Source organism: Gossypium raimondii, chromosome 12 (assembly GCF_025698545.1).
Source record: "Gossypium raimondii isolate GPD5lz chromosome 12, ASM2569854v1, whole genome shotgun sequence".
NCBI lineage: Eukaryota > Viridiplantae > Streptophyta > Magnoliopsida > Malvales > Malvaceae > Gossypium > Gossypium raimondii.
Genome location: NC_068576.1, coordinates 57,450,602 through 57,473,160, shown reverse-complemented (window position 1 = coordinate 57,473,160; position 22,559 = coordinate 57,450,602). Strand labels below are relative to the sequence as shown.

At 30.8% G+C, this 22,559-nt stretch overlaps 3 protein-coding genes and 1 pseudogene across 5 annotated transcripts; 3 read left to right on the top strand and 1 right to left on the bottom strand.

Moving 5' to 3' along the window:
• Positions 1-204: 204 nt before the first annotated feature.
• On the top strand, positions 205-2,681 carry LOC105765721 (carbonic anhydrase 2). Its single transcript, XM_052624947.1, has 9 exons — positions 205-342; positions 504-574; positions 966-1,130; positions 1,214-1,262; positions 1,352-1,468; positions 1,918-1,971; positions 2,068-2,150; positions 2,240-2,345; positions 2,459-2,681. The coding sequence occupies exons 2-9, from the start codon at positions 519-521 to the stop codon at positions 2,615-2,617; spliced, it is 789 nt and encodes a 262-aa protein (XP_052480907.1). The 5' UTR covers positions 205-342; positions 504-518; the 3' UTR covers positions 2,618-2,681.
• Positions 2,682-5,122: 2,441 nt separating this feature from the next.
• LOC105765720 (carbonic anhydrase 2) lies at positions 5,123-17,912 on the top strand. 3 transcript variants are annotated; one of them, XM_012610907.2, is made up of 9 exons: positions 5,123-5,201; positions 5,562-5,638; positions 5,750-5,902; positions 5,988-6,036; positions 6,136-6,252; positions 6,712-6,765; positions 6,859-6,941; positions 7,031-7,136; positions 7,246-7,618. In XM_012610907.2, the coding sequence occupies exons 2-9, from the start codon at positions 5,577-5,579 to the stop codon at positions 7,402-7,404; spliced, it is 783 nt and encodes a 260-aa protein (XP_012466361.1). In that variant the 5' UTR covers positions 5,123-5,201; positions 5,562-5,576; the 3' UTR covers positions 7,405-7,618. The 3 variants fall into 3 exon arrangements, with proteins under 3 accessions (XP_012466361.1, XP_052480906.1, XP_012440402.2); XM_012584948.2 differs by lacking the exons at positions 5,123-5,201; positions 5,562-5,638; positions 5,750-5,902; ... (4 more) ...; positions 7,031-7,136; positions 7,246-7,618 and adding exons at positions 13,744-13,933; positions 14,329-14,405; positions 14,506-14,652; ... (4 more) ...; positions 16,488-16,593; positions 17,452-17,912; XM_052624946.1 differs by lacking the exons at positions 5,123-5,201; positions 5,750-5,902; positions 5,988-6,036; ... (3 more) ...; positions 7,031-7,136; positions 7,246-7,618 and adding exons at positions 14,506-14,652; positions 15,069-15,117; positions 15,590-15,706; ... (2 more) ...; positions 16,488-16,593; positions 17,452-17,912.
• Positions 9,085-11,692, top strand: LOC105784977 (carbonic anhydrase 2-like; annotated as a pseudogene).
• LOC105765719 (CASP-like protein 4A2) lies at positions 17,011-20,344 on the bottom strand. The gene is made up of 4 exons (XM_012584947.2): positions 19,644-20,344; positions 19,356-19,491; positions 18,157-18,363; positions 17,011-17,679 (listed from the first exon to the last, which is right to left on the bottom strand). The coding sequence occupies exons 1-3, from the start codon at positions 20,213-20,215 to the stop codon at positions 18,169-18,171; spliced, it is 903 nt and encodes a 300-aa protein (XP_012440401.1). The 5' UTR covers positions 20,216-20,344; the 3' UTR covers positions 17,011-17,679; positions 18,157-18,168.
• Positions 20,345-22,559: the final 2,215 nt, after the last annotated feature.

Sequence of the window (22,559 nt, the reverse complement as noted above, 5' to 3'; positions counted from 1 at the left end):
TTGAAAATTAAGACATAATGGGAAGGTTAATTAAAAAACAATTAAATCGTGACAAGGTTAGGTTTATAAAATTCCAAGGTTGGCTGTGGATAAAAAAAAAAAAAAGGCAAAGGCGTGCTAGCTTTTGTATCTAAAAGTAAATTGCCGTGTCACTAAAACCGTGTTACAACAGTTATTTATTACAAAGAGCGACTTTTCTTTTCTACTTTCAATGATGTCTTTTATTACAACCCTTGAAGTACTCCGCCTATAAATAGCAGACCTGTGCCTTTGGAACTGCATCAAACATTATATCTTCCTGCTTTATCGTAAAAGTTTAAGAGCTAAGATCTTTAGGAAAAGGTTAGTTGATGTTTTAAGGTTTTTTTTCTTCTTAAAACTGTATATATGTTGCATGAACGTACAAATTTCATGCATGCATGCATGCAAGTAACTTTCTTGCTCTTGCTCCAACCTCCTCATGCTTGTGAAAATTTGCTGACTCAAATATTTATGTTTTTTAGAAGGAAAGCGTCCAAATGGCAAAGCATTCAGCTGAAGTTGTTGTTGAAGGATTGAAGAAGATTCTCCTCAAGTAATTTATTCTAATTAATTATTCATTTGTAGAAGCATGTGTGTTACTATTTGAGTTAATTTACATGAACCAGAGTGTACTCCTATTTACAATTTATTATTGGTCGGTCACTAAGGAGTTAGGTGTTACAATTAATAATTTATTATTGCTCTATCTCTAAACAATTGGATCTTACCATTGGATTGTCAACGGCAACGACTCAGGTCTTCGTCTTCGGTCAAGACGATCCGTTTTACCGGTTCTTTGGAATTTTTTTGAAAAAAAAAAAAACTATTTTCTTCCTTTTCCATCCTCTCCTCTCTCTCAAGACCGATCACTTTTTTTTAGCAGGAGAACAATATGATCAGTGTCTGTAAATAATAACAATAATATATACATATGTTGATTGCAGTGTCCAAGAAGAGCTGGATGAGAAGGTTCAAAGCAAAGTTGAGAAGCTTATCGCCGAGCTCCAAGGCAGAGAGCATCATCATCATCCTCCTCCTCCTCCTCCTTGTGACCATGATGCTCAAAGGCTAGACGATGGCTTTCACTTCTTCAAGACCAACATATTTGAGTACGTATACATGTTCCCAGCTTACATCCCTAATAACTCACCAACGGATAATCACACTAATTTCTGCATTGTTTTTTGGGCAGCAAAAACCGAGAATGTTTCAAGAAACTTGCAGAAGATCAGCATCCCAAGGTATACTATCATAGACAATGAAAATGGTAATTTTCCTAGGTTTTTTTTTTCTTTAACAATGATTAAATTGAATCCATTGTTTTTTTCAGTTCTTGGTGATTTCATGCTCGGATTCACGAGTAAGCCCTTCAGTCGTTTTGAATTTCAAACCAGGAGAAGCCTTCGCCGGCCGCAATATTGCTAATATGGTTCCTCAATTTGACCAGGTACCATACCCCCCATTTCAAGGGTAAAATTACCATAAATGTTCCTGCACTAACAGCCATATTATATTTTACCCTTTTCCTTTTCTTTTTTTTAAGTATGTTAGATTAAAAATAAATTGATTATTCCTCTTAAAATTTTATCCATTTTATTGTTAAAACTAGTGTAGATGACTAAATAATCAGACAGTTACACATGGCGTGTCACGGTAACTCTTGCTAAGGTATAGTTGCCGATTTTTAACAGTAAAAATAAATGAAATTTTTATCAGAAATATTAATTTACTCCTTGTTCTGACTAGCTTTCTCATCTATCAATAGAGAGATAAAATACAATTCCGTTCTTAGCACAAAGTACTCTTTGATATTTTTACCAAGTTTTAAGTCATTAAAAGACCTTATGGTTTATTTGCTTAGGAAGCTAAACCTGTTTATATATACTTATTGCACAGTTGAGACACACTGAAATTGGTTCAGTCATCGAGTATGCAGTTAAAGAACTTCAGGTATGAAATCTTCATTTCTCAGTGACAGACCAATTCTATTTTTCTTGTCATGTAATAAAAAGGAACAAGATCACGACCACATATTTATATTTACAGGTGGACAACATATTGATAATGGGACATAGCCGTTGTGGTGGCATAAAGAGGCTTATGAGTCTTCCAGATCAAACTCAAACATAGTAAGCTGTTATTGCTAAATATGAAGAAAAAAAAGCCACCAATTTTTAACCAAAATATAAAATATTTTCTTTTTGGATGAATTGTGCAGTGACTTCATTGATGAGTGGGTGAAAATTGGTTTGCCAGCAAAGAAAAAGGTACTGGAAGAAGCTGGTGACCTGTGCCCCGAACAACAAAGAACGCTTTGCGAAAAGGTATAACCTGTGAGGCATGCACCAACTTGGTGTATAAAAACTAATATTTTTAAATTTTGAGGTGGTTTACGTTGAAAGCGAATTAAGATTTAACTTCATATATATATATGCAGGAATCAGTGAAGAACTCGATGGGAAATCTACTGACGTATCCGTTTGTGAGGAGTGCAGTGGTGAATGGAACATTGACACTAAGAGGAGGTTACTATGATTTTGTTAATGGAGATTTTGAGCAATGGAAGATGTGTACCAAACCATGCCACCCACAATAAGGCCCTTTTGCCCCATGCATTATCTAAAATTTAATTTAAGCTACTGAGAATGTCTCCTTTACTACATCTCCACCAATAATTTATCTGTAGTTTTTCCCTTTTCGTTTTTTTAATGCAGTTGTGTTTTTGTTTTTCTAAAATAATAATATAAAATTGTACTCCTATGACATTGTTAATGCTGCAATTCATTTTACTTTCTTTTACTCGCAATTCATGCAAATAATTTTATAATTTTTACGTACCAAGTTCATTGATTTCAGATGCAATAATATGTAGATAAATTAATAGTTTTTCTTAATCAAATTTTGAAATATCAATTCAATCTAATATATTAAAAATATTAATTTCACTTTTTCATCTATAAGTCATTCATATAATTTACTCAAATTATATAATATATGTATGTAAATGTTTACTCAAATATCATATTTTACTGTTCTAAAAAGAAAGTATTAAATATTAACAATAAAATTTTGACATTAAATTAGTTTATAATTATTTAATTTAAATTTAAACTGAATTAAACTCAATTTAAAGTTCTTTATTCTGACCAAGATCGTGCCTAGCACGTGGACGTTGTTATTGTTTCCAATATACGGTCGCAATAAATGTGGTTTCAAGTCAAGACACATGCTGCTCGGGGTCAAGATTCTAGTGATATATAATTTCTTCAAACTTCTTTTTGGTTCAAAATATATAATTGCTTATTTATCCTTAAATAAATAATAAATCCAAATTAATTTATTTTAAAAATATTGAAAATGGGTCAACTTTTTCATTGGAAAACGCATAATCATGCTTAAATAAATCAAACTTGTTGTATATTTGGATTAATGTAATTTTTTCTTAATCTAATAATTATGTTTATTATGATATTTGAAGTCATTGCCTAATTTTTTTAGATTTTATATAAATTTTTATGTCATGTTAACGCAATTTAAGTTCAAATATTAAAATTGATAAAAAATTAGAGATACTAAAATAATTTTAGCTATCAAGTTTAATAATTAAAATTATAGTGACCCTATATATTTTATAAAAATCGGTACATTTATCGGTAGAGTTTAAAAGTAACGCTCCTTAAAGTTGTAGTATAAAAAAAAGCAAGTACGATCAAAACAAGATTTGTGATAATATTTTAAAGAAAAATTTTGAGTAGATCAATATATATGTAAAAATATATATAAACAAAATAAGATATATGATAAATTTATAAGTTTGCTTGTACTGTAAATATATCAAATATTTTGATTTCTGCTTGTATAATTAAAATATTTAGCTGCTAATATATTAAATACTAACTATTTTATAAAGATTTAAAAATTCTTAGTGATTTCTAAATTAATTAATAATATCAACTTAATTAATGCTTTTAAATAAACATAAATTAAATTTCATGTGATAGTAAAGTTCAATTGCATTAAGCATGTTAATTGTTCGGACCTTACTTTTATTTGTATCATAAAAAAAGAAAAACATAAATCAACTAATGAAGTTCAAAATCATATATAAATTCCAATCTTATCACAATTATTAACGTGAAACAAGAAATGAAGAAATGGCAGCACATGGTTTTGATACAAGTTTAGAAAAGCGTGTTTCTCGAGGCCATTAAATCCATGTTTTTAACTGCAATTAGTCAATGTCATACCTATAATCCATTGAGTATGATGCAGTTTATCAACGTGTCTATTATTCAGTTTTGTGATTTATGATGTTATTCGTTTTTAGAGAAAATTATTCGCAGATATACACTTGCATCTTCATAAAATCTACCTCTTAATTTTCATAAATTTAGAATTTAACCTCTTTACTTTCTAATTTTTAAATTTTAAATTTAATTAGTTAATATTCTAAACTTATTTTAAAATAAAATAAAACTCATTTGGTAGGTATGTAACTAAAAATTAATATTATAATGAACTTGAAGTTAACAAGATAATTTTAACGTATCAACAGTTAGATCTAAATTTTAAAATCTAAAAGTAAATAGACTACATTCATATAATTAAAAGTACAATGACTGAATTTTAAATTTTTATGAATGCAGGAACTTATAGCATATTTTAACCTTTACAGAGATGGAGGGAGAGGAGCAGGTAGTGGCCTTGGTCCTTATAGAGTCCATTTAGTTTTAAAAATCATAAGTTAATATGATAAAATTGCACTTTAAACTCCCAATTTTATATTCTTTTACTCCCTAAAACAATTTTCTAGCCTTTATAGTTAAAGCTTTATAAATAATATTATTAGAAAAAGAAACATAAAAATATTTTTGATTTTAAAAAAAATCATATAAACAAATACATTTATTAATAAATATGACTATAAGTTGGGGATAATTTCCATTTTCAGACCAAACTATATCTTTCACTCTCTTTCTACATATTCCACATGCAATTATATCTGGAAGGAAGAGACGTGTTCATTTGTTCCTTCTCTTACCTAAATACATTTTTATTGTCATATTAAACGTGACCAAATTTTTCAAAGAGAAAACTCATCAGCCTATAAATACCACAAGCCTGAAGCTGCATCAAACATACACATACAAGCTTTTATATTATCCAATTCAACTTCGAAGGTTAGTTGGTTTATTATAGCTAATACCAATATTTCATTTCTTTTTGATTCATTTCTTATATGATATTTTATGATTATGCATGCACCTACATCTATTTCATGCAATAATATTGCTCTTAATTTGGTCCCCTTGAATTTTTTGAAAATTTTCATCAAGTCCTTCGGGATTTTGGAAATTTTCAATTAAGCTCTTCAAAGTTTTGAATATTTAATTAGATTGTCCAAGATTTCTTGAAATTCTCATTAAGTCCATTATAATTTTTGAAAATTTTAACTAAACCCTCTAAAACTTAATGCCAAGATTCAGAGTTAATTCTAATTCGCTAATTTGGTGAACTTTTTGGTGTGAAACCTGAAAAAGAGAGCATATATACAAATGGCTGAGAAGCAATATTCTGCTGATGTTGTTGTTGAAGGACTGAGGAAGATTCTCATCAGGTATATATAGACTCTCCATTTCATTTCACGCACACACACACATATATAGCTCCATTGTTATACATACGTATACTTAGCTGTGGATATATATATATATATATTGGGTTGCAGTGAGGAAGTAAGGCTGGATGAGGAGGTTCAAAGCAAAGTTGAGAAGCTTATCGCCGAGCTCCAAGGCAGAGAGCATCATCATCATCCCCCTTGTGACCATGATGCTCAAAGGCTTGACGATGGCTTTCACTTCTTCAAGACCAACATATTTGAGTACGTATATACATGTTCCCAGCTTACATCTCTAATAACTCACCAACGGATAATCACACTAATTTCTGCATTCTTTTTTGGGCAGCAAAAACCGAGAATGTTTCGAGAAACTTGCAGAAGCTCAGCATCCCAAGGTATACTATCAATCTATCATAGACAATGAAAATGGTAATTTTCCTAGGTTTTTTTTTCTTCTTTAACAATGATTAAATTGAATCCATTATTTTTTTCAGTTTTTGGTGATTTCGTGCTCGGATTCGCGAGTAAGCCCTTCAGTCGTTTTGAATTTCAAACCAGGAGAAGCCTTCGCCGGCCGCAATATTGCTAATATGGTTCCTCAATTTGACCAGGTAATTAATTTCCCATACCCTCCATTTCAGGGGTAAAATTGCTATAAATGTTCCTGCACGAACAGCCATATTATATTTTACGGCTTTTCATTTTTTTTAAAGTATGCTAGATTAAAAAATAAATTGATTATTACTCTTAAAAATTTCATCCATTTTTATTGTTAAAAATTAGTGTAGATGACTAAAAAATCAGATAGTTACACATGGCGTGCCATGGTAACTCTTGCTAACATATAGTTGTCGATTTTAACTATAAAAATAAATGAAATTTTTACAGAAATATTAATTTGCTCCTTGTTACTAGTTTTCTCAATATCTTTCAATAGAGAGAGAAAATGTAATTCAATTCTTAGCACAAAGTACTCTATAATATTTTTACCAAGTTTTAAGTCATTAAAAGACCTTATGGTTTATTTGCTTAGGAAGCTAATTACCTGTTTATATATACTTATTGCACAGTTGAGACACACTGAAATTGGTTCAGTCATCGAGTATGCAGTTAAAGAACTTCAGGTATGAAATCTTCATTTCTCAGTGACATACCAGTTCAATTTTTCTTGTCATGTAATAAAAAGCAACAAGACGACCACTATTTATATTTCACAGGTGGACAACATATTGATAATGGGACATAGCAGTTGTGGTGGCATAAAGAGGCTTATGAGTCTTCCAGATCAAACTCAAACATAGTAAGCTATTATTGCTAAATATGAGGAAAAAAAAGCCACCAATTTTTAAACAAAATATAAAATATTTTATTTTTGGATGAACTGTGCAGTGACTTCATTGATGAGTGGGTGAAAATTGGTTTGCCAGCAAAGAAAAAGGTACTGGAAGAAGCTGGTGACCTGCCTTGCGAACAACAAATAACGCTTTGCGAAAAGGTATAACTTGTTAGGCATGCACCAACTTAGTGTATAAAAACTAATATTTTTAAACTTTGAGGTGGTTTACGTTGAAAGCGAATTAAGATTTATATATATATATATGCAGGAATCAGTGAAGAACTCGATGGGAAATCTACTCACATATCCATTTGTGAGGAGTGCAGTGGTGAATGGAACATTGACACTAAGAGGAGGTTACTATGATTTTGTTAATGGAGACTTTGAGCAATGGAAGATGTGTACCAAACCATGCCACCCACAATAAGGCCCTTTTGCCCCATGCATTATCTGAAATTTAATTTAAGCTACTGAGAATGTCTCCTTTACTACATCTCCACCAATAATTTATCTGTAGTTTTTTCCCTTTTCGTTTTTTTTAATGCAGTTGTGTTTTTGTTTTTTCTAAAATAATAATATAAAATTGTATTCCTATGACATTGTTAATGCTGCAATTCATTTTACTTTCTTTTTACTCGCAATTCATGCAAATAATTTTATAATTTTTACGTACCAAGTTCATTGATTTCAGATGCAACAATATGTAGATAAATTAAATGTTTTTCTTAATCAAAATTTGAAGTATCAATTCAATCTAGTATATTAAAATATTAATTTCACTTTTTCATCTATAAGTCATTCATATAATTTACTCAAATATCATATTTTACTGTTCTAAAAAGAAAGTATTAACAATAAAATTTTGATATTAAATTAGTTTATAATTATTTAATTTAAATTTAAACTGAATTAAACCCAATTTAAAGCTCTTTATTCTGACCAAGATCGTGCCTAGCACGTGGACTACAAATAGAATTTGCAATCAATGGTTTCAAGTCAAGACACATGCTGCGCGTGGTCAAGATTCTAGTGATATATAATTTCTTCAAACTTTTTTTTGGTTCAAAATAAATAATTGCTTGTTTATCCTTAAAATAAATAATAAATCTAAATTAATTTATTTTATTTTAAAAATCTTGAAAATGGGTCAACTTTTTCCATTGGAAAACACATAATCATGCTTAAATAATTCAAACTTGTTGTATATTTGGATTAATATAATTTTTTTTCTTAATCTAGTAATTAAGTTATTCTGATATTTGAAGTCATTGCCTAATTTTTTTTCCCCAAAGTTGAGAGGTGGAAATTTGGAGTCACGGACAGTCAAAAGTTACCTTTTCTCATTCAACGTATACCACCCCCATGCTTATAATATTAGACTTGGATGATTTCAATGTTTCATCTGTATCCAAACTATAGAGTATAAAAATCTTTTTCCTATATTACCATTAATAAGCAAAAGTCGTAGCTAGTAATGTCAAGGATAGCACTCCAAACTCTATATTGATAATTGCTTTAATTACAAATGGTTGCGGAGATCAACTTTCATATTTCAATACCAAATATTCTTCTATATTGATAAAGAAATGAATATGAAAAGACCGACCAACTACTACATTTCTTCATTGCAAGTAAATAATAGGTAATTTATCAACGTGAGCTTTTTTGAAAAAATATATAATTTTATCTTTGGTCCTTTATTCTTTTACAACTTTTAAATTTTAATTTCTTTTAGTTAGTGCACGTTTGATAACTCTTTCTTAATTAAAAGTTGATGCCAATAATTACAGCTATTTCCTCAAATTAATATTAATTGGTTCAAAGCTCATTACTTTTAGCAAGTATGATCTGTGATTGAAATTGAAATTTAAGACGTAGTGGAAAGGTTAATTAAAAAACAATTAAATCGTGACAAGGTTAGGTTTAAAAAATTCCAAGATTGGTTGTTGGTGAAAAAAAAAATGGCAAAGGGGTGTCAGCTTTTGTACCTAAAAGTAAATTGCCGTGTCACTAAAACCGTGTGACAACAGTTATTTATTACAAAGAGCGACTTTTCTTTTTTACTTTGAATGATGTCTTCTTTTACAACCCTTGAACTACTCCGCCTATAAATAGCATATCTGTGCCTTTGGAACTGCATCAAACATCATATCTTCCTGTTTTATCGTAAAAGTTTAAGAGCTAATATCTTTAGGAAAAGGTTAGTTGATGTTTTTTTTATCGATATATATATTTGATTTTAAAGTTTTTTTTTTCTTCTTAAAACTGTATATATGCTGCATGAACGTACAAATTTCATGCATGCATGCATGCAAGTAACTTTCTTGCTCTTGCTCCAACCTCCTCATGCTTGTGAAAATTTGCTGACTCAAATATTTATGTTTTTTAGAAGGAAAGCGCCCAAATGGCAAAGCATTCAGCTGAAGTTGTTGTTGAAGGATTGAAGAAGATTCTCCTCAAGTAATTTATTCTAATTAATTATTCATTTGTAGAAGCATGTGTGTTACTATTTGAGTTAATTTACATGAACCAGAGTGTACTCCTATTTACAATTTATTATTGGTCGGTCACTAAGGAGTTAGGTGTTACAATTAATAATTTATTATTGCTCCATCTCTAAACAATTGGATCTTACCATTGGATTGTCAACGGCAACGACTCAGGTCTTCGTCTTCGGTCAAGACGATCCGTTTTACCGGTTCTTTGGAATTTTTTTGAAAAAAAAAAAAACTATTTTCTTCCTTTTCCATCCTCTCCTCTCACTCAAGACCGATCACTTTTTTTTAGCAGGAGAACAATATGATCAGTGTCTGTAAATAATAACAATAATATATACATTTGTTGATTGCAGTGTCCAAGAAGAGCTGGATGAGAAGGTTCAAAGCAAAGTTGAGAAGCTTATCGCCGAGCTCCAAGGCAGAGAGCATCATCATCATCCTCCTCCTCCTCCTCCTTGTGACCATGATGCTCAAAGGCTAGACGATGGCTTTCACTTCTTCAAGACCAACATATTTGAGTACGTATACATGTTCCCAGCTTACATCCCTAATAACTCACCAACGGATAATCACACTAATTTCTGCATTGTTTTTTGGGCAGCAAAAACCGAGAATGTTTCAAGAAACTTGCAGAAGATCAGCATCCCAAGGTATACTATCATAGACAATGAAAATGGTAATTTTCCTAGGTTTTTTTTTTCTTTAACAATGATTAAATTGAATCCATTGTTTTTTTCAGTTCTTGGTGATTTCATGCTCGGATTCACGAGTAAGCCCTTCAGTCGTTTTGAATTTCAAACCAGGAGAAGCCTTCGCCGGCCGCAATATTGCTAATATGGTTCCTCAATTTGACCAGGTACCATACCCCCCATTTCAAGGGTAAAATTACCATAAATGTTCCTGCACTAACAGCCATATTATATTTTACCCCTTTTCCTTTTTCTTTTTTTTTAAGTATGTTAGATTAAAAAATAAATTGATTATTCCTCTTAAAAATTTTATCCATTTTTATTGTTAAAAACTAGTGTAGATGACTAAATAATCAGACAGTTACACATGGCGTGTCACGGTAACTCTTGCTAAGGTATAGTTGCCGATTTTTAACAGTAAAAATAAATGAAATTTTTATCAGAAATATTAATTTACTCCTTGTTCTGACTAGCTTTCTCATCTATCAATAGAGAGATAAAATACAATTCCGTTCTTAGCACAAAGTACTCTTTGATATTTTTACCAAGTTTTAAGTCATTAAAAGACCTTATGGTTTATTTGCTTAGGAAGCTAAACCTGTTTATATATACTTATTGCACAGTTGAGACACACTGAAATTGGTTCAGTCATCGAGTATGCAGTTAAAGAACTTCAGGTATGAAATCTTCATTTCTCAGTGACAGACCAATTCTATTTTTCTTGTCATGTAATAAAAAGGAACAAGATCACGACCACATATTTATATTTACAGGTGGACAACATATTGATAATGGGACATAGCCGTTGTGGTGGCATAAAGAGGCTTATGAGTCTTCCAGATCAAACTCAAACATAGTAAGCTGTTATTGCTAAATATGAAGAAAAAAGCCACCAATTTTTAACCAAAATATAAAATATTTTCTTTTGGATGAATTGTGCAGTGACTTCATTGATGAGTGGGTGAAAATTGGTTTGCCAGCAAAGAAAAAGGTACTGGAAGAAGCTGGTGACCTGTGCCCCTGAACAACAAAGAACGCTTTGCGAAAAGGTATAACCTGTGAGGCATGCACCAACTTGGTGTATAAAAACTAATATTTTTAAATTTTGAGGTGGTTTACGTTGAAAGCGAATTAAGATTTAACTTCATATATATATATGCAGGAATCAGTGAAGAACTCGATGGGAAATCTACTGACGTATCCGTTTGTGAGGAGTGCAGTGGTGAATGGAACATTGACACTAAGAGGAGGTTACTATGATTTTGTTAATGGAGATTTTGAGCAATGGAAGATGTGTACCAAACCATGCCACCCACAATAAGGCCCTTTTGCCCCATGCATTATCTAAAATTTAATTTAAGCTACTGAGAATGTCTCCTTTACTACATCTCCACCAATAATTTATCTGTAGTTTTTTCCCTTTTCGTTTTTTTTAATGCAGTTGTGTTTTTGTTTTTTCTAAAATAATAATATAAAATTGTACTCCTATGACATTGTTAATGCTGCAATTCATTTTACTTTCTTTTTACTCGCAATTCATGCAAATAATTTTATAATTTTTTACGTACCAAGTTCATTGATTTCAGATGCAATAATATGTAGATAAATTAATAGTTTTTCTTAATCAAAATTTGAAGTATCAACTCAATCTGGTATATTAAAATATTAATTTCATTTTTTCATCTATAAGTCATTCATATAATTTACTCAAATGTCATATTTTACTGTTCTAAAAAAGAAAGTATTAACAATAAAATTTTGATATTAAATTAGTTTATAATTATTTAATTTAAATTTAAACTGTATTAAACCCAATTTAAAGTTCTTTATTCTGACCAAGATCGTGCCTAGCACGTGTGGACTATAAATAGAATTCGCAATCAGTGATTTCAAGTCAAGACACATGCTGCGCGGGGTCAAGATTCTAGTGATATATAATCTCTTCAAACTTTTTTTTGGTTCAAAATATATAATTGCTTGTTTATCCATAAATAAATAATAAATCTAAATTAATTTATCTTAAAAATATTGAAAATGGGTCAACTTTTTCCATTGGAAAACACATAATCACGCTTAAATAAATCAAACTTGTTGTATAATTGGATTAATGTAATTTTTCTTAATCTAGTAATTAAGTTTATGATGATATTTGAAGTCATTGCCTAATTTTTTTAGATTTTATATAATTTTTATGTCATGATGCAATTTAAGTTCAAATATTAAAATTGATAAAAATTAGAGATACTAAAATAATTTTAGCTATCAAGTTTAATAATTAAAATTATAGTGTTTTATAAAAAATTGATACATTTGTCGGTAGAGTTTAAAAGTAACGCTCCTTAAAGTTGTAATATAAAAAAGCTAGTACTCAAAATAAGATTTGTATAATATTTTAAAGAAAAATTTTAGTAGATCAATATATAAACAAAATAAGATATATGATAAATTTATAAGTTTGCTTGTACTGTAAATATATCAAATATTCTGATTTCTGCTTGTATAATTAAAATATTTAGCTGCTAATATATTAAATACTAACTATTTTATAAAGGTTTAAAAATTCTTGGAGATTTCTAAATTAATTAATAATATCAACTTAATTAATGCTTTTAAATAAACATAAACTGAATTTCATGTGATAGTTAAGTGCCTTAAATGTGATTTGAGTTCGAATTGTGTTAATCATGTTAATTATTCGGACTTTACTTTTATTTGTAATTCATAAAAAAAACATAATTATCATAATTATTTATACAAATAAAAAACGTGAAACAAGAAATGAAGAAATGGCAGCCAATGGTTTTGATACAAGTTTAGATAAGGGTGTTTGTCGAGGCCACTGAATCCATGTTTTCTACTGCAATGAGTCAATGTCATACCTATAATCTATGGAGTGAGATGCAGCTTCTCAACGTGTCTATCATTACGTTTTGATGTTATTCGTTTGTGGAGAAAATTATTCGCAGATAGTCATAAAAATCTATCACTTAATTTTCATAAATTTAGAATTTAACCTCTTTGCTTTCAAGTTCAATTAGTTAATATTGTAAAATTTTTTCTTGTTAAATTTATTGATGATATTTTGAAATTTAAAAAAGAATACTCACTTGGCAGGTATGTAACTAAAAATGATATTATAATGAACTTGAATTTAATAAGATAATTTTAAGGTATTAACAATTAGATCTAAATTTTAAAATCTGAAAAGTAAATAGACTACATTCACATAATTAAAAGTATAAGGACTGAATTTTAAATTTTTTATAAATATAGGAACTTATAGCATATTTTAACCTTTACAGAGGTGGAGGGAGAGGAGCAAGTAGTGGCCTTGGTCCCTATAAAGTCCATTTAGTTTTTAAGGTATGATAAAATTGCACTTTAAATTCCCAATTTTTATTCTTTTTTTACTCCTTGCTCTTGTTAAACCTTTATAAATAATATTATTAGAAAAAAAACATAAAAAGATTTTTTGATTTAAAAAAAATCATATAAACAAATACGTTTATTCACAAATAAGATGTTAAATATGACCATAAGTTGGGATAATTTCCATTTCAGACCAAACTATATGTTCTGTCTTTCTACATATTATTACATGCAATTATCCGAAAGGAAGAGACGTGTTCATTTGTTCCTTCTCTTACCTAAACAAATTGTTATTGTCATTTTAAACGTGACCAATTTTTCAAAGAGAAAACTCAACAGAGCCTATAAATACCACAAGCCTGAAGCTGCAATATCAAACATATCCAATTCAACTTCAAAGGTTAGTTGGTTTATCATAGCTAATACCAATATTTCATGTCTTTGTAATTCATTTATTATGTGATATTTTATGATTATGCATGCACCTAATATTTCTCCAACAGCTACTGCTAATGGGAGAATTTCAATAGGCTCCTAATTTTCTTAAAAAAATTTAATTTGGTCCCCTCGAATTTTTTTGAAAATTTTCATCAAGTCTTTCGGGATTTTGGTTCAATTAAGCTCTTCAAAGTTTTGAAAATTTTAATCAGACTCTCCAAGATTTCTTGAAATTCTCATTAAATCCATTATAATTTTTGAAAATTTTAACTACACCCTCTAAAACTTAATGCCAATATCCACAGTTGATTGTAATTCGCTAATTTTGTGAACCTTTTGGTGTGAAACCTGAAAAAGAGAGCATATATACAAATGGCTGAGAAGCAATATTCTGCTGATGTTGTTGTTGAAGGACTGAGGAAGATTCTCATCAGGTATATATACACGCACACACACATATATATAGCTCCATATTGTTATACATACGTATACTTAGCTGTGGATATATAAATATATATATATGTTGGGTTGCAGTGAGGAAGTAAAGCTGGATGAGGAGGTACAAGGAAAAGTAGAGACGCTTATTGCTGAGCTCCAAGGGAGAATCCCTTTTCCCGTTCCCGACGAAGATGCTCAAACGCTTTACAATGGCTTTCAATCCTTTAAGATCAACGTTTTCGAGTAAGATATTAGGGAAAGTTAAAAATTTTACCTAAATAAAAATTATAATTTTTGAGGGGTCAATGCATTATTATTTTTTTAGAGGGACTGAAAATGGATTTTTTTTCCATTTAATTAAGAGCTAAAAGGCTTAAATAAAATCATTTAATATCTAAAAGTGGGTAAATTAATCTTTATATGTTAGATCAAATAGCAAACTAATCATTCTGTTAAAAGTTTCATGCATTTTTACTGTTAAAAACTAGTCTTTATATGTCAAAATAAGATACACATGTCATGCCATACTAACTTTCATAATATTTTTGCCAAACTCAAATGATGATTTAACCTAAAGAGCAAAAGCCTCTGCATGCCCCTTATGTTACCCTCGAATAACCAATAATAACTGCTAATATTTCTTATGTTCTCTTTTGCAGCCAACATCCTAATTTGTTCAGTCAACTTGCAAAAGCCCAGCATCCCAGGGTATCTATATATATAGAGAGGCAAAAGTATAGTTGAAGAATTTATATTAAGAGTTAAATTGTACTTTGCTTCATCTATTGAAAAAATAGAGATATTAATTTTTATATGTTATATCAAATAGTAAACTGATCTTTCTATTTAAAAAATCACCTGTTAAAAACTAGCCCTTTTACATTAGCATAAGGTATATTTGGCACGTCACGTGTTACTTTCTAATTATTTTGTTATCCACACTAATTTTTAACAGTATAATTAATGAAAATTTTAACCGGAAAGATCAAATTATTTTTTATTTAATGTAAAAAGGTTAATTTACTTATTTTTAAGTAAAGAGAATAAAATGTAAATTAACTCTTAATATAGATGCCTTTGTGGTACTTTTATCATATATATTATCGGTTTCCATTTTTGTTTCAAAATAATTTTAAACTCAATTATTAATTGTTAAATGAATCCATAAATCTGTGATCAGTACTTGGTGTTTGCATGCTCGGATTCCCGTGTAAGCCCCTCGACTATTTTCAACTTGATGCCAGGCCGAGCCTTTGTTTCTCGCAATATTGCCAACATGGTCCCTCCATTTGACCAGGTTCTTATAATTCCCCCCAAACCCCAAATCCTAGTCTAATTTCAGCTATAATTTAAAGTCTGCTTTTGTGTGTTGATTTGCACAGCTAAGACACACTGAGACTGGTGCAGTCATTGAGTATGCTATTAAAGCTCTTAAGGTAATTAAATAAAGATCAATATAATTATTGTGTAGAGGGGAGTTTTTTTTTTTTTATGCAATAAAATGAAGAAATAAAACGACCCATTTTTTATGTTTACACAGGTACGTAACATATTGGTAATTGGGCATAGTCGTTGTGGTGGTGTGGAGAGGCTTATGAATCTTCCAGATGACTCTGATTCTCATACTTAGTAAGCCACATATATATATATATATCAATCAATTATAAAAATATCATGTAAAAATATCGTGCAAGTCTTCATATTAACGGTTAGATTACATTTTTTTTAAAATAGATAAAGTAATTCCTATACATCATATCAAAAAGTAAAATGGATCTTTTCTATTAAAAATTTTATCTATTTGTATTGTTAAAAACTAGGATGGCAAACCAAACAATGACACATGGTGTGCCACGTGTACCTTATGCTAATATATACAAATAAGTTTTTAACGGTAAATATGGATGTTTTTTAACAAAAGGACTAATTTAGTCTTTGATCTATTTACTCATATTTAATTTGAGTAAATAGGTGAAATGTAATGTGATTTCTAGTACAAAAACTTCTATAGTACTTCTACTGAAAATTCCATCATGTGTGGGATAAAATATTTAATCCTTTTTTGGGCTTATTTGCAGTGACTTCATAGATGACTGGGTGAAAATTGGTTTGCCTGCAAAGAAAAAGGTCCTGGAAGAAAATAGTGGCCTGCCTTCTGAAGAACAATTGAAGCTTTGCGAAAAGGTAAATTAATTTAAGCTGATTAACTATGGATATGTTGATAGCAATTATGGGAGTAAAATTAGAGCCGGCAACCTTGTATTAAGGGTCGGAATATTGCATTTTATTTCTTTTACTTAAAAAATAGGTAATGTATTCCTTTTACATTAGAAAAAGGAATAAGTTGATTCTTCTGTTAAAAAATTCATCCATTTTTTGGTTATTCTGTCATTCACGTTAATTTTTCACAATACAAATGGATGAAATAACAAGACAATGTTTAATGGTACAAATGGATGAAATTTTTAACAGAAATGACTAATTTGCTCTTGGTAAAAGTACCATGGTGGCACTTAAATTAGGAGTTGAATTACATTTTACCCCTCTACTAAAAATTGGCAAATTAATCCCTGTAAATTAAATAAAAGAGTAGGCTAGCCCTTTTATTAAAAATTTATTCTATTTCTACCGTTCAAAACTAATCTCTGTACATCAACATGAAGTACGCATGACACACCACATGTCACTATCTGATTATTCTATCTACAACACCAATTTTTAATAGTACAAATTGATAAAAATTTTAACAAAATAGATCAATTTGCTATTTGATATATAGATGGATTAATTTACTTATTTTTTGAGTAGAGGGAACCAAATGCAATTTTGCTCATAGTATAGGAGCCTCAATGGTACTTTTGATATTTGCTTTTTGATCTAACATACAAAGACTAATTTTCTCATTTGTTGGGTAGGAGTAAAATGTAATTTGACTCTTAGTACAGGGGACTATACAGTAATTTTACCAAATTAAAGGTTGAAAATCAATCAACTTGATATATATATATATATATATATATATATGTGTGTGTGTGTGTGCAGGAATCAGTGAATAACTCACTGGGAAATCTACTGACATATCCATATGTGAGAGATGCTATGACGAGTGGACAATTGGCACTGAGAGGAGGTTATTACGACTTTGTTAATGGACATTTTGAGCAATGGAGGGCCTTCACACCAGCTCCACCCTTGCCACCCATGCCCCAGCCTTTCTAACTGTCGTCTCATTTACTTTATCTGCTGCAACTGAGAACTTGCTTGTTTGCTCTAAAATAATCAAAAAAAATAAACAGTGTGTTAAGTTTGTCTTCTTTTTTCGAGAGAGAACTGATTAGATTCTTGAGGTTCGAGTGAGTGGAAGAGATGGATATCAAAATAAAATTTGATGTTTGAGCTTCAACTAATTCATCCCTTACACACAAAATTCGATGCTTTGAGAAAATAACAGCTCTTTTTCATCCTATGCATTCCCTATGATAATAAATGGGTTTTAAGCTATATATGGGTGTGTCTCCCAACACTGAAAATTGTTTGTGTTTGATTCTCTATCCCTACACCAAATTCTATGACAACAATAAAATGGTATCTGCTATTAAGAAATTCCATATCCAGTATGTTAAAAAATTGTAAGAAAAACATGCTATGTATGTTCTTCTCTGTACAATAATAATAATAAAGGAATTCGCAACTCAAGTTGTTTTAACCCAACTGTTAAATGTAATTTCAGTACAATCTATTACTTGCCTCAGAGAGATTTCATGGAGTTTGATGGGTCCAGAGTTTGAAACCAGATATAATTGAGCTAAATGCAAAAGCAATGAAAGCCAAAAAGGCCATTGCAATTGAGGCACTAGCCATCTCAGTGAACTCATCTTTCCCCCAGTTAGATTGCCAATCGTCCACTCGTGTGGCTGCTGCTGATGATGCTGAAATCAAAAGATAGGCTAGTATCTGCAAAATGAGCCAATTCATTAATTGCAATTTTTTTTTTGCATTTCGTACGGTCCTAGCGATACGAATGACCCACATCTATCTTATCTATTACACTAAATCTATGATGTAGCTTGTCCAACTAAATGATGAAAATGAAGATTATGCCGAAGTCCTAACCTATGTGAAAAACATACAAGCCCAAAAGCCTAGCCTATTCCCAGAATGGAACCATACGAGCCATATGCCTAACCTATGCGCAAAAATAGAACCATTAAGAGTCCATGCCTGAAATTACATTGATTTAGAGAGAACAAGCAACCTATGCACAAAACAGAGAGCCATTTGCATAACCTATGAGCAAAATAGTACCGTACCATGCCTGAAATTACACTGATATAGAGAGACCAATGCACCCTATGCCCAAACAGAATACTGGAAGACACTAATTTTTGCACGTAGGGGCCGACCCTAATAGAGGCCAAGAGGGCGTCGGTTCCCCCAAAATTTTTCGAAAATTTCTTCTTTTTTTTCCTTGGAATTTGTTGAGAATTTTAATCTGGAACTCCAAGTTTTGAAAATTTTTTTCCAAAATTCTTATTAATGTCACAATTTTTAAAAATTAAAATTGGAACTTCAATTTTCAAAAAAAAAAATCTCATGAAACTCTTTAAAATTTTAAAATTTTTAATTAGACTCCTCAAAATTTAATCTCAAAATCCACAGCTAATTGTATGATGTTGTATATGAAATAGAGACCATAATAAATTACACTATAAACTAATGTAGGACAACACTTAATTGTCTATCAAAATATAGTAGTAGTGTGGTAGCTATAAGCTACAAGGTGCACGGGAAACATCCTAAAGGAGAAGTCATTAAAACATTGTGTTGGTCTAAATTATAAGATAAACTTTGATTACGCCGAAAAAAAGTGCAAGCGGGGAACAACCAAGAACGAAGCTAAGCTGAGTAATTAGCAAATAAGCGTATTTAATTTAAGGGAAACTTGCCTGATCCATGAAGAACTCGAAAGGCGGGAAAAGGTAATGGTGGATGACATGCGTTTGTGTCATGAGATAGTAGGATACATCATAGGCTTGAAATCCGGCATATACAAATCCAATCACGTTTACTGCTAAACAGTATCTGTGAAATTTACACAAATTGTCAAACAGGGGTAAAGCATTAATCTAAACGACGATAAGAAATAAATGGAAGGAGAAAACTACTTGACCCACAATGAAGCGCAAGTCTCGAGAATTTTAATTAAGAAAGTATAAACAAAAAAAAAAAAACACCTGTATTCTTTATAGCGATCGTAAGAGTCACCACTCCAGCCTTGGGTTTTATCAGCAGCCATAACAGAGAAAGAAATCAAGCACAAAACGATTTCGCTTAATCGAAACCCTAAAGCCGCCTTCGTCGCCGTATGATACACCTTCGATCTCCTCAGCGCCTCTGCCCTCGCTCCCCCTCCTCCAGCACCACCACTTACTTTGGTCTTCGTCGTCACCCCCTGTCCCTCCTCCCTCACGGCGCGGTTCATAGTCAAATGCAATGACTGTTGCGCTGGAGTACTAGGAGGAAGCGGCGGAGAAGGAAGAGTAGTAGGAGAAGAATTAGCGTTGTGCTGAGTTGACTTGTCGATAGCGATGAGTGCCATCGAATTATCGACGACGGGGTGCTGCGGAACGGGGGAAGCTTCAGGGGAAGCATAATTGGAGGTGTTGTTGTCGGAATCGCCCTGGTCGGATCGGAAATGGGTATGGAGTCGTAAAGGTGAGTGTGGTGACTCGTAGTGAGTCATTGTCTCGGAATTTGAAGAAGAGGATCGTTTCATGATCTCGTTGGGATATTGATTCCTTTTCATCGCGGCTTTGGTTTCTCTTGCTTTCTCGCAATTTATTAGACTCAGCGAGAAAAAAAAAATTTAAAAGGATTCTCAGTGTTTGGGAAGCGAGAAAAAAAAGTAATCAAAAAGAGAAAGTCGCGGGAGAAGGGAGACAACAGACAATTAATTAACCAAGTCCACTTTTCATGCTTTCACCCACGTGGCATCTCTTGTTAAGTTTTAAAAGAAATCCAGGATTTTTTACCAATGAAGACCTGCCACGTTAATAAAATACCATAACGTGGCGAGTTGTTACTCGTTGACTGTTTTGACGGTGAATCTGATAAGACACTTCCATTCGACAGAATCTGAAGATTCTACATAACTCAAATGCAAAAGCTTTCAATATTCAAAAGCAATCATTAATAATATTTGGTCATTTTTTTTAGAAAATAGAAATTCGATATTTGAGGTGAAATCATTCGTAAAATACAAACTTTTATTTAATTTTACATTATTATTTTACCTTTTTCCCGGGAATTATTCTAACTAGTTTTCCTTTAGAATTGTAATGCAATGATTGACTCACTAATTATAAGTTTATAAATTACTCACTCAATTTTAAAATGCTACGAAATAGTAATTGAATTATTAACAAGTTTTCATTTAAGTCATCGGACTATTAAAACTGTTATTGGATGGCCTAATCAATTTTTACCGCTTGCACCGAACGAAAGCTCTCCTTCCAATTTTCTTATACAATTATTTTTTTATGAAACAATTTTAAACTTCACAAATTTGGGAACCAATAATCCAAAACTATTTTTTTTCTTTGATCTCCGACACTAACTGTTAGATTGACTTAGATCTAAGATATTTCATTTTACTCGTTGATGGATATTGATCCATTACACCGATCATCGAATTATTGTTTGAAGCTCGATAGCATGACTTTATTAAAAAAAATGAATAGTCTAGCGGCTTAAATAAAAACTTTTAAATGATTTAGTGATCATTTTGTAACATTTTAAAGTTGAATGACTAAAATATAAATATACTAACAGTCTAATGACATTGAGTGTAATTTGCCTAATTTTTATTCCTCAATTTTTTAATTAATCAAAAGTTGAATAAATAGTACTTAATTGAGAAGATTTTTGGGTTTGGAATTTGTGACTTTACTATAAAAGAAAAGCATGAGATGGCATTATTAGTATTATTTTAATAATATTTAATACTTTTTCTTAAAAAGAAATTATAATTTTGAGAATAAAATAAAATATAATATTAAAATGAAGGAGGGTCCATTTTTTGATGCAGGTGGAAAAGAGAATTCAATTACTTAGCAATATCAAATTCGTCGAGAGACTTTACAAAAGTAAAGCTATTTCTTTTCTTTTTCATCTTTTGGGTTTCTTTAGGAGTGGGCTATGCTTATGCTTTGTGATAAAAAGGCAAAGCACCATCTCCATTCATCCTAACAAAGATTCCCTCCTACACTCTTGAATAAAAGGTCAAATTTTCTTATTAGTCCTTGGACTAATAATAAATTAGTGAATTTAATACATATACTTTTATTTGGTCAATATTTTCAAGCTTGAACCAAAAAATAGTAGTTAAATTCATTAAGTTGATTTATGCTATTAGACTTGAACTATACATAAACTGTTAATATACATTAACAAATTGGTATAATATTACACAAATGATAATATATTAGCCGTATAATATTTTAAAATTAATAAAATTTAATGACTACCATTTAACTTAGGATTGAAAATTTAAAATTTTAAAAGTATAAAAACTAAAATGATCAAATTAGAATGCAAGGACTTAATCCACTACTTGCACATAGTATAAGGACTAATAGCTGAATTTGCCATGTATAAATAAACAAACATGCAAAATCCCTTTCAGAATTAATTGCATAATAACCTTGTGTACAGCGAAAGTTCAACTGTCTAATAACACTGCTTTAACCATACGTATATGTCAGGTTAGGTTTAAGAAAAAAAAATGGACTGACATGTAATTGATCAGACACCTGTATTCCACAAGTAGCCCCTCCCCTAGGTTTTTCATAAAGAATATACCCAAAAAGAATGAAAAATAATTAAAAAGAGACAAGTAAAGCATCCTTCCCCTCTTTTTCATTTTATCTCTCACATCATTAGACTTTCAAATAATCCAATGCTTTTCACTAGTTAACACACAACAAAAAGAGAACCCCATCAGTTTCTGCTTTTCTGAAAGCACTTTTGGTATCACAATATATATACATTTGTAATCCACCTAGCATGGATAATTGTTTGGTTTAAGCATGCGGATGAGCAGTGACTGCAAACACTTGGACCTCCCTCCCCCCCCCCCATCATGCATCAAT